Source organism: Nerophis ophidion, linkage group LG06 (assembly GCF_033978795.1).
Source record: "Nerophis ophidion isolate RoL-2023_Sa linkage group LG06, RoL_Noph_v1.0, whole genome shotgun sequence".
Classification (NCBI taxonomy): domain Eukaryota; kingdom Metazoa; phylum Chordata; class Actinopteri; order Syngnathiformes; family Syngnathidae; genus Nerophis; species Nerophis ophidion.
In genome coordinates, this window is record NC_084616.1 from 50,012,952 (window position 1) to 50,025,156 (window position 12,205).

At 42.0% G+C, this 12,205-nt stretch overlaps 1 protein-coding gene across 1 annotated transcript; it reads right to left on the minus strand.

The window, feature by feature from the left end:
• Positions 1–7,333: 7,333 nt before the first annotated feature.
• On the minus strand, positions 7,334–11,954 carry nr4a1 (nuclear receptor subfamily 4, group A, member 1). The gene is made up of 7 exons (XM_061904126.1): positions 11,832–11,954; positions 9,548–10,295; positions 9,333–9,462; positions 9,012–9,175; positions 8,730–8,932; positions 8,469–8,647; positions 7,334–8,002 (listed from the first exon to the last, which is right to left on the minus strand). Exons 2-7 carry the CDS (start codon positions 10,283–10,285, stop codon positions 7,752–7,754), a joined length of 1,665 nt encoding a protein of 554 aa, XP_061760110.1. The 5' UTR covers positions 10,286–10,295; positions 11,832–11,954; the 3' UTR covers positions 7,334–7,751.
• Positions 11,955–12,205: the final 251 nt, after the last annotated feature.

Below are 12,205 nucleotides of genomic sequence, written 5' to 3' on the forward strand. Positions count from 1 at the left end.
GTCAACACAGGCCAATACCATCCCTACAATAAAGTGGGGATGATTTTCAGCAGCAGGAACTGGTAGACTGGTCAGGATAGAGGGAAAGATGAAGTCAGCAATTTACAGAGCTATAGTGATGTTTTAGTTTTAATACAGTTACAAAATATAAATAAAAAAACATTTACATTGTCCTTAGAGTATTGTCCGTAGAATGTTGAGGACAAAAATTAATATATTCTATTTCGTAATAATGATGTAACACAAAAAATGTGGAAAAGGGAAGCGCTGTAAATACTTTCCTGATGCAATGTACCTTGTACCTGCAGTGTCTGAGGTGGTCTGAGCTTTCCTATGCTTGTTTTTTCTTTTCATGTAACGAAACAATACATTTTTCAGATTTGAACACATAAACATAAACTATCGGCTAGCTGAGAATAGGCTTTTGGCCAATCACAGAGAACCTGACAGAGCCTCGTTCTTCGCACATTAGCTTTAGGGGCGTGTCCTCCTTGTTTGAGGGACTGGTGAATAAAACAGTGGCCTGCTTAAATGGATCTTTTATGTGTCGCTACGTGTATGCATTGATGACTGAATCCTGCCTCCATTTGTTTACTGCAGAGTGTCGGATCAATGTTAAAGGCCTGCTGAAATGAGTTTTTCTTATTTAAACAGGGATAGCAGGTCCATTCTATGTGTCCTACTTGATCATTTTGCGATATTGCCATATTTTTGCTGAAAGGATTTAGTAGAGGACATCCACGATAAAGTTCGCAACTTTTGGTCGCCAATAAAAAAGCCTTGCCTTTACCGGAAGTAGCAGACGATGTGTGCGTGACGTCACCGGTTGTGGAGCTCCTCACATCCTCACATTGTTTACAATCATAGCCACCAGCAGCTAGAGCGATTCGGACCGAGAAAGTGACAATTTCCCCATTAATTTGAGCGAGGATGAAAGTTTCGTGGATGAGGATATTGAGAGTGAAGGACTAGAAAAAAAAAAAAAAAGGGCGATTGCAGTGGGAGCGATTCAGATGTTTTTAGACACATTTACTAAGATACTTCTGGAAAATCCCTTTTCTGCCTATTGTGTTACTAGTGTTTTAGTGAGAGTATATAGTACCTGTAAATCGGAGGAGTGGGGCCTCGGGTGTGGTGACCGCCAGTGTCTCCGTGGGAGGAGGTAATAGTCCGCGGCAGCTGCAGGAGGACGCAGGCTCCGCTCATAACTACGGTAAGAGACAACTTATTACCACAATTTTTTCACCGAAACCTGCCGGTTGACGTGGTCGGGATCCATGTTCGCTTGACCGCTCTGTTCCATAGTAAAGCTTCACCTTCGGGAATTTCAAACAAGGAAACACCGGCTGTGTTTGTGTGGCTAAAGGCTAAAGCTTCCCACCTTCATCTTTCTACTTTGACTGCTCCATTATTAATTGAATGAATTGCAAAAGATTCAGCAACACAGATGTCCAGAATACTGTGTAATTATGCGATTAAAGCAGACTACTAATAGCTTGGATCGGGCTGGAAAATAATGTCCGCTACAACCTGAGACGTCAAACGCGTCATCATACCGCAACGTTTTCAATACGACACTTCGCGGGAAATTTAAAATTGCAATTTACTAAACTAAAAAGGCCGTATTGGCATGTGTTGCAATGTTAGAATTTCATCATTGATATATATACTATCAGACTGCGTGGTCGGTAGTAGTGGGTTTCAGTGGGCCTTTAATGTGTATTTGAAGATATTTACATTTGTTTGAATGTAAAATAAATACGGAAAAAAGTCCAATCAATCCCCTGCAGCAGCTCTGCGGACCCCTAAAGACCTCTGCCCTAAGGGCATCATATACAGTAAAATGGTGCTTGTCAGAGCTACTTCCTGCTATATAAGAATTGTTTTGCTATAACCAATAATCTGCAGTGACTTTCAACTGTTAGGATGTTCGTATATTCCCATTTAGATGAAAAATGTCTCATAATCCTCGCGAAGAAACATGTTTGGGGGGAACAAGTGCTTTTCGTGTCGTTCTCGCTGGTTCCAGATCCTAAATGGCTATCAATGTGTCCCAACTTGTCAGATTATATCTTCACCCATCTATTTTTCAGGTGAGAAACATGATTTATGATCTAAAATAAACTTACAGGGAAACAAGGAAGCAGCTGATCAGGTGATGATGTAAACATGGGATACAGGGAGTGATCACGGTGCCGCTAAAAATTGTTTGTCTGTGTTGGCGCTTATAATATATATATATATATATATATATATATATATATATATATATATATGTATCACTAATACTTGGTTAATATTTGAGTCATGAAATGTAAATTGAGTTTTAACTTGCACTTACAGATGTAGCGACCAACTGTAGTTACTGACTGGTTTTATGAAGTGTTCCTGAGCCCATGTGGTGATATCCTTGACACACTGATGTCGATTTTTGATGCAGTACCGCCTGAGGGGTCAAAGGTCCATAATATCATCGCTTACGTGCAGTGATTTCTCCAGATTCCCTGAATCTCATGATGATTTTACAGAACGTAGATGGTAAAATCCCTAAATTCCTTGCTATAGCTCGTTGAGAAATGTTGTTCTAAAACTGTTCAACAATTTGCTTAGAAATTGGTGACCCTCGCTCCATCCTTCTTTGTGAATTCCTTAGCATTTCATGGAAGCTGCTTTTATACCCAATCATGGCACCCACCTGTTCCCAATTAGCCTGCACACCTGTGGGATGTTCCAAATAAGTGTTTGATGAGCATTCTTCAACCTAATCAGTATTTATTGCCACCTTTCCCAACTTCTTTGTCATGTGTTGCTGGCATCAAATTCTAAAGTTAATGATTATTTGCAAAAAAAAAAAAGTTTATCAGTTTGAACATCAAATACGTTGTCTTTGTAGCATATTCAACTGAATATGGGTTGAAAAGGATTTGCAAATCATTGTATTACGTTTATATTTACATCTAACACAATTTCCCAACTCATATGGAAACGGGGTTTGTATAATTGAATCACTTTTTTACTTTTCAACAAGTTTTTAGTTTTTCATATATCTTTTTTTCCAAATAGTTCAAGAAAGACCACTAAAAATGAGCAAAATTTTGCTCATTTTCAGAAACTGATGAAATAGTGCTGTATTTTACTTCTTTATTTTTTTTTTCAACCAAAAATGCTTTGCTCTGATTAGGGGGTACTTGAATTAAAAAAAAGTTCACAGGGAGTACATCACTGAAAAAAAGGTTGAGAACCACTGTTGTACAGTGTACTAACTAAAAATTTATGTTTTAAAAATGTCCCTGCAAACGTTTTTTCGGCAACATTGTGGCAAGCGGAGCAGCCAGTAAGCCACACCCTTATCTTCCTCAGGTTCCACACAAACAGGCAAGAATCCAGAAACCTCATGTTAGGTTACAGTATGTTCAATTTTAGTGATTTTTACTCAAGTAAATGATCAAACAGAACAGGCAATTATAACACTGTTTAATAGATACATTTTAATATTTATTTGAGGTTTTATTACTCCTTTGTTTTTTGTTTTTCATTGAGACAATCTAACCTGCCTACCCTGAATGCACCTCCCTGGCTGTAGCACAAGTAGAAATGTCCAACTCTGCCCTGCAGCAATATAAATAAAATGAATAAAATCATCTAGATCTAGTTCTAAACTGAGTGGGTATGCTAAAGCTGTGGTGCTGCTTCAAAGAAAAAAAAAAAAACAAGAGTCTCTTTATACTCAATTAAAACCATTCAGTCAAGTCTCACATTAATCTTTCAGTTAGTTGTTGGTACCCTTCTGTGTTACGTCACATTGATGTCTCAAACTGTTACTCATTTGTCACGTTGTGTGGCCCGCCAAGATGTGAGCTTGATGAAAGTCTACTTATCGCTCCGTAACACAAGTGTCATGCAGACGAGCATCCCAGGAAAACTGAAGCTTTCCCGCTGGCTGTAAGTATTAAAAAAATATATTTTTCTTCACAGGCAGCGAACCACCCCCAAATCAAACCCGGTAGACCATGACATATTATCATGTAATTTTTGTTCTGTGAGTCACTGTTTTCCATTTTGATCTTGTTGCATAAGTCTAACCCTTGCAAGGTTATTAAGTTCTTGGACTTCTTATGTTGCCATACAACACCAGCATAAGAAACTCAAGAGAGGCAGGAGACCAGGTTTTACTGCTTTGGATAATTCAGATGTAAAAGCACCTCCAGACATATTTACACGTCTATTGAGTGTCTCAAAGGACCTTGGAACGGAACGGAATCATGACAAGCCAAGTGTAAGGAAGCTCCAGTCATTTATAGCGCTGTAACCGATGATCTGCTACACGGTCCATGTTAAAGTGTAGCTAGCTGAGTGTGATCAAGTTATCAGTCAGCTGGGATAGACTCCGGCTTCCCTGTTCTTGAGAACAAGAACATTTTTGAAGACGACGGGATGCATTGCAGAGCTTTCCAAAGTCAGAATCTATATCTTGTTCTGGGCTACCTTGGCCCTTGACTGTCTGTAAATATTGTTGTCATTCTAATGCATAATTCCCCTTCTATACTGGACAGAATGATGAGTATTGGATGCACTGATCTCTAGCCTGGCCACGTGTCTCTTACAGCCCTGATGTATAGCCAAAGGTTCACCTTGACATGCACGACAGGGTGTCAAGAGGATGATGTCGAAGCATTGTGGGTCACATGATAACTGGCAGGGAATTCCACCCACCTCTAAAAAGAGAGCAGCACATACTGTAACTAAGAGGCAGATGGACAGAGATCTGTTTTTCAGCCCTGTTTTCTGATCTGCCGAAAGGAAAATTTACAGCCTGTGGGACACTCAGCGTATCCAGGCAACCAGATAATAGACAGTCAACTTGTGACATAAGACATGCAGACTAGTGATTTATTTATTTATTTATTGTAGCTGTAGTTTGAAATAGTGTAGTACTGTGTAGGTGTGGGAGCTGTGTCTAAATGTTTAGTTAAGTAATAGACATAATAACAATTCTCAGTATAGTGCAGGTCCACACCACAACAAACTATAAAACAGGTATTTGTCCAAGGGCTACATTTTTTTCTAAGCAGACTGTAAGGTATGATCAAAAAAGTGTAAAGTATCATTTAAAAATAAATACAATAGAACATAATTATAACATTAAAAAACTATATATTTTAGTAGCACATACCCTGACTGGTATTTTAAACCAGGTCTACCCTTACCCATGATACAACTACATTATGAAGCCACCATACACAAGCTGCTTTCTACATTAATGGTTGGGCTAAAGATGGGGTATACACCCTGGATGGGTTGCCATTCAGGCAGTATCAGGACTCTTATGAACAGACAACTATTCACACCCAGAACGGTCACACTCTGTAAATCATAGTGGCTGCACCAAAGTCGGCTTTGAGACTCAATTCACTACCATTGGCTGAACACCTGATGGCTTCATCTGACCGGGATCTTCAGCTCTCGCTGGATCAGTTCGCAGCCGAGTGTGAAGTGACCGGAATGAGAATCAGCACCTCCAAGTCCGAGTCCATGGTTCTCGCCCGGAAAAGGGTGGAGTGCCATCTCCGGGTTGGGGAGGAGACCCTGCCCCAAGTGGAGGAGTTCAAGTACCTAGGAGTCTTGTTCACAAGTGAGGGAAGAGTGGATCGTGAGATCGACAGGAGGATCGGTGCGGCGTCTTCAGTAATGCGGACGTTGTACCGATCCTTTGTGGTGAAGAAGGAGCTGAGCCGGAAGGCAAAGCTCTCAATTTACCGGTCGATCTATGTTCCCATCCTCACCTACGGTCATGAGCTTTGGGTCATGACCGAAAGGATAAGATCACGGGTACAAGCGGCCAAAATGAGTTTCCTCCGCCGTGTGGCGGGGCTCTCCCTTAGAGATAGGGTGAGAAGCTCTGCCATCCGGGAGGGACTCAAAGTAAAGCCGCTGCTCCTCCACATCGAGAGGAGCCAGATGAGGTGGTTCGGGCATCTGGTCAGGATGCCACCCAAACGCCTCCCTAGGGAGGTGTTTAGGGCACGTCCAACCGGTAGGAGGCCACGGGGAAGACCCAGGACACGTTGGGAAGACTATGTCTCCCGGCTAGCCTGGGAACGCCTTGGGATCCCCCGGGAAGAGCCAGACGAAGTGGCTGGGGAGAGGGAAGTCTGGGTTTCCCTGCTTAGGCTGTTGCCCCCGCGACCCGACCTCGGATAAGCGGAAGAAGATGGATGGATGGATGGATGGCTGAACACCTGAATAACAACATCAGTGATTAAACATTGTTCAATTAAAACATGAGCCTTTTGTGGCTATCTGCAGGTGTCCTAATGTGGTTGCTAACAACAGTGTACAGTACTGTTTGAGTGTGTTCAACTTGGAATGTACAAACGTTTGTATTCGCAATACTGGAGAATATCAGAATGTGCTTGCTAGTACATTGGCATGATTGTATGACATTATAAATAATCCATCCTTCCATCTATTTTCCACCGCTTCTCCCTTTCAGGGTCGCGGGGGTTGGTGGAGCCTATCTCAGCTGCATTCAGGCGGAAGGCGGGGTAGACCCTGGATAAGTCGCCACCTCATCATAGGGCCAATACATTTAGAAAGACAACATTCACACCCACATTCACACAAGGGCCAATTTAGTGTTGCCAATCAACCTATATGATGTTAATCAAAACACAGTGTTTTGAAAACAAAGGCATAGATTTTGAGGGAAGTATTGGGCTTCTATTCTTATTTCCATTCATCGATTTTCTACCGCTTGTTCCTTTTGAGGTCGCGGGGGGTCGTTGGCGCTTATCTCATCTTCATTCAGGCGGTAGGCGGGGTACACCCTGGACAAGTCGCCACCTCATCACAGGGTCAACACAGATAGACAGACAACATTCACACTCACATTCACACACTTTGTCCAATTTAGTGTTGCCAATCAAACTATCCCCAGGTGCATGTCTTTGGAAGTGGGAGGAAGCCGGAGTACCCGGAGGGAACCCACGCAGTCACGGGGAAGACATGCAAACTCCACACAGAAAGATCCCGAGCCCAGGATTGAACCAAGGACTGCTCAGGACCTCCGTATTGTGAGGCAGATGCACTAACCCCTCCTCCACTGTGCTGCCCCTCTATTCTTATTTGATTACTGTAATTAAACACAACATAAGTTTGACATTGTTAGTTGTAAATTTGTGAGGATAAAAAAACAATTATGAAACTGAACATTTTATTCCAAGCTTGAGTGCAGAAAAAAATATCCTCTTTAGTAAAAATATAATTCTACAGTAACACAATCATTTCCCATCATTTGCTAACGAGTGTATATACTGTAAGACGACACTGCATGTTAGCTGCTCCAAGTTTATTCATGATACATGAATGGTACTGATATCATTGGGGTGGTGACTACTTGGCCATCACCAATACTGATGATTCAGGATGTAAAAAAACATTAAAATATCAGCCAGTGGCTTTATGACATCATTGTGTAAGTAAAAGTACAATAATGCATGGACATGTTTATGTATGATTGTCCAAAAAATAAAACAGTGGTGTTGGTTTGTGAGGGTTTGAACAATACTTCCATATTCCCTCCGTCACAGCTGTTCCCAGTTATGGCACATTGTATGTAAACAATCCCTACTTTGGTCCGTGAGCTGGTTCATTCTCCAACATACACATTAATGGATTGAGAAATAGCCCTTTTTGTTGTGGCATACCTTGTCCTTGACTCCAGATGTATGTGCTGTCTCACACCACGGCGCTTAAAACGGTAGTGAGTCCATGAATATTTTGTCCACAATTGGAGGTGGGGGGACCATGTCTTCTAATTTAAGATAGAAGATGCGCTGGAGGCCTTGAGTGCACAGTGTTCTTAGCTCGGGCAGTTTTCCAAGCAGTCTGGACAAATAGTTGGGACGTGAAGAGGGGCAGCCAGACACATGGTCTTTCAGGCTAGTGATAAGCTGATTCTGCAAGTCTTCCACCCGCTTTGCATTTCGGAGACCATGTCGATCTAAAAAGAAAATAATATTTTTTGATTTAAACAATGCCCTCTGATTGATCGGTGACAATTCAAGGATGTCTTTTTGTTAGCTGAGATACAAGTGAAGCAGTAGGAAATGAATAGATGGATAACTTTCCACTATTTATTAGATTTTAATCGGTGTTTGGCAAAACAAACAGAATGTGACACTTTCAATGTGTGTTAAGCATCCACAAAGGCTTTAAAAAGCAAACCTCCATTGTTGTTATGTTTAGTCTGGTGTCATATGCTATCGTGTGTTCTCGTATTGTACATGAGCTTGTGTTACATTTTGTCAAACACCTGTTCTGTCAATCCTTCAGTTGCATAACTGTCTTGTACTCTACCCAGCCCTGACACCGGAGACCTCATAAAAAAGTTTGCCCTGGCAGAATAAAAGTATATCTGCCCTCCACCCGGTTTCCATTTTGGAGGTGTCAGTGCATTAGTTTCCTACCCGTGATAATGACCAGCGCCGTGAGACAGGAGAAGGACGAGACATCAAGCTTCATACGATGAAGATTTTGTGAAAACTCCATGATGGAGTCGATCCAGTCCCCAAAACCTTTGACGCACTGGGCCTTGTGAAGCACTGTCCCATTGCAGAAGACTAGTTTGTTCGTATCAGGGTTTGACCTGGGAAACAAGCCACATTTAAATGTTATACATGCAACTAAGTGTCTCTAAACTGGCAGAGTTCAAAGAGAGTTGCACTTACCGATATGCAAGACGCAAGATGAAGAGTTCAACAAAGGCAGTCTCCAAAAGTAGTTCTTGATCTTCTGAGCAGAACTCGGAGAAACCTGGGATACACTTGGCCCATTTTCTAATGACATCCATAGAGGCCATGAGCAACTCGTAGACCTGTTTGACGTCATTAGCGTCCTCTTTCTGGTTTGCATAGACGTCTATTTCATCATACTAGAATGAAAGACAAGAAAGATATTCAAAATATATGAGTTTCATCACACCTTAAAAACAGGTTTTTGAGTGTTATTACTTTGGAGTAATCCATTTGTCCATCGTTGGGGTTTGAGTCGATGTGGGCTCTCACTAGAGACGCGATCATGCTCACAGGAGATACTGGGACTACCACATCTTGGACTATTTTAGGCTTGGAGGGCAGGCGACCTCTTCTTCCTTTCAGGCTGTCCGTCCTCACAACTGTAATTATGGGGGTAAGACCAGTGTTGATCAAGAACATGCCTCACTATCATTTCAGGTGGACTAATCAGAGCCAATAAAATAAATTAGCAACATGACATGACGAAATACAGTTTTACACTAATTGAGAGTTTTGTCTTGAATGTACTGAACTTACCTTCCTTCACCATTCCTACAGCAAGACACTTCTGGAAGCGACAGAATTGACAGCGATTCCTTCTCCTCTTGTCCACAGGACAATCCTTGTTGGCCAGGCAAACATACTTTGAATTCTTCTGTACTGTCCGCTATCGTCAAAAAAAAAGAAAAATTAACACAAATATGTCTAATGTCTGTTTGTTCGGCAGCAGACACCATGAAATATGTGATTACCTTGAAGAAGCCTTTGCATCCTTCACAGGTGCGCACCCCATAGTGCTGGCAAGAGGCATTGTCCCCGCAGACGGCGCAGCAGCCATCGTTCACTCGTGGGCTTTTTAATTTGAGTGACAAACGCTCGTCTAGGTGGTCGGCGGCATCCTGGCCACATGTTTGCTCTATGGTCAGGTTTGGGAAGGTGAGTGAGGACGTGTCAATAAAAGCATCGCGCTCTCGCAGGTGGGGTTGTGGCATGTCCGCCACTGTCCCTGAACCAAATGTAAGGAAAGACTGCATAGATGGTACTGAGATGTCCTCAGCTGTCCAGTATCCTGAACTGGGTGAATACGCCCCACATGACGAGTTCCAAGTGGGCGCATGCTGGCTTTGGAAACCGGGGGTTGAAGGAGTCGAAACTGATGCTGAGCTGCCGAAATAATCAGACCCACAGGGGGAGGGGACCTCCTCAGGGTAAGGGAACATAAACGCACCAGGATAGCAGCCATACACCTGGAAGTCATCCAGCTTGAATGGGCCCTCTTGGCCTAGATGGAGGTGGGCCGGCGTGGCTGTGAACTGGCACGAGTAGGCATCAAAGTCGCATGCTTGAGTGCCAGCCATGGAGCTGATGCTTGGCAGGGGCGGACCGGCAAGGTGGTCCAGCCTGGAGATCAAGTCTGGACTTTGAGGCTCCAAGCTGACCAGGTTATTATCATACGCCTGAGATCCATGCTGGGCGTGTATGCAGGTCATGGCGACAAAACTGAAAGAAGAATCACATTAGAGAGAGAAAGACTTAGAGACTTCCTTTTATTGTCATTCAAATTTGAACTGAACAGTACAGATAAGAACGACATTTTGTTGCATTGATTAATTGATTGATTGAAACTTTTATTAGTAGATTGCACAGTTCAGTACATATTCCGTACACTTGACCAGTAAATGGTAACACCCGAATAAGTTTTTCAACTTGTTTAAGTCGGGGTCCACGTATTAGATCGTTGTGGTGTAGGATAAAAGAGCAGGAAAGCAACAATGCAACAACACAGACAGTACAACTAAAGATTATTTACCTCCATTTTTAATTATATTTTGTAATACATCTAATATTACAAATGGTGGTTTTAGTTGGCCACACATTGAAAGTTTATACATTTTGAAAATAAACATTGTGATTGGCAACACTAAATTGACCCTAGGGAGTAAATGTGAGTGTGAAGGTTGACTATCTGTGTTGGCCCTGCGATGAGGTGGCGACTTGTCCAGGGTGTAAACCGCCTTCCGCCTGATTGTAGCTGAGATATGCACCAGCGGCCCCCGCAACCCCAAAGGGAACAAGCGGTAGCAAATGGATGGATGGCATTGTGGTTTTTAATCAGTTTGAGTGCAACTGTAGATAATGTCAGTATCACAGAAAGCTGGACTAAAGTTGTAATAAATAAAGTTGTATCTTTAGTGAGGGCACCATCATCAATAGGGGTCGGGAACCTTTTTGGCTGAGCCAGCCATACAAGCCTAATATTTTAAAAAGTATCCCTGTGAAAGCCTTTTTTTTTTTTTTTAAGACTGAATACAACTAAACGCATGCATTTTTAAGACCAACATTTTTAGAGTATAATAAGTCTCTTATTCTTTTTAATAATATTGTTATTCTGAAGCTAACCAACAATAAATAAAATACTTCTTACCATTAATGTGACTTATTGAACATGTGCGGTAGAAACCGGAGGGATGGATTAAAATGCATGAGAATGTTTTATATTTTAAACTTTATTTTTGAATCTGTGATTACCAGCGGAATTATTCATTACTTATTGTGTTAAGCAATGTCAGCTAAGATTGATCTGAGAGCCCGGTGCAGTCATCAAAAGAGCCACATCTGGCTCTAGAGCCATAGGTTCTCTACATCAGCTTTATCAACTTCCTCCTCTGATGAAAACTTTCAGTGTTGATTACTTTCATTTCAGTGGCATTCTCTTTAACGCCTGCACGTCAGCTGCTAATTGTAAGCAAGTGGTTTGGGCAGAATGAATATCCACGACATTATTGTAACAGATGTAGATATATGTTTGTATGTCTGTGAACATGCACTGATAATACATATATATATATATATATATATATATTTACAGTAGGTTATTTTAATTGAATTGTATCACAAAAGTACATAACTTCAATCAAATGTACAAATTGAATATCAAGTCACATTTGCAATCAACTTACAGTAAGTGGAGCACTTCTTGCAATTGTAATTTGTAGGATTTATCTGAGAAAAGAAACAAACACCAGCATGTCTTACCTGTGAGTAAACTTTAGAAACAGGTTGCTTTTCAGCAGCGCTATGTCATCATCCGTGTTCCCCCAACTAAATAACAGTCGCTCCGGTCGCCCTTGCACTTCTTTATAGCGGGCTCGGAAGTATCCATGACGTCAGGGACAGCTTTCCATACAAGGCAATGCGGTGGGCGGGTTAGACGTCTACTGTGACCAATCGCAGCGCGTCTTCTGGGGAATGGACGCGCGATGACGCACTCCGGGATTCCGTTGACGCGCGTGGAGAACAACCGCAGTATTGTGTTAAAACACACACACACACACACACACACACACACACACACACACACACACACGCACACACACGCACACACACACACACACACACACACACACACA

Bases quoted from the DNA above. Each gene is read 5' to 3' on its own strand.
- nr4a1 (XM_061904126.1), bottom strand. From the start codon at position 10,285: ATGACCTGCATACACGCCCAGCATGGATCTCAGGCGTATGATAATAAC. The intron at 9,176-9,332 runs GTAAGTTCAGTA...CCATAATTACAG, and splicing joins TGTAGGAATGGTGAAGGAAG to TTGTGAGGACGGACAGCCTG. The intron at 8,933-9,011 runs GTAATAACACTC...CTTTCATTCTAG, and splicing joins GACAAATGGATTACTCCAAA to TATGATGAAATAGACGTCTA.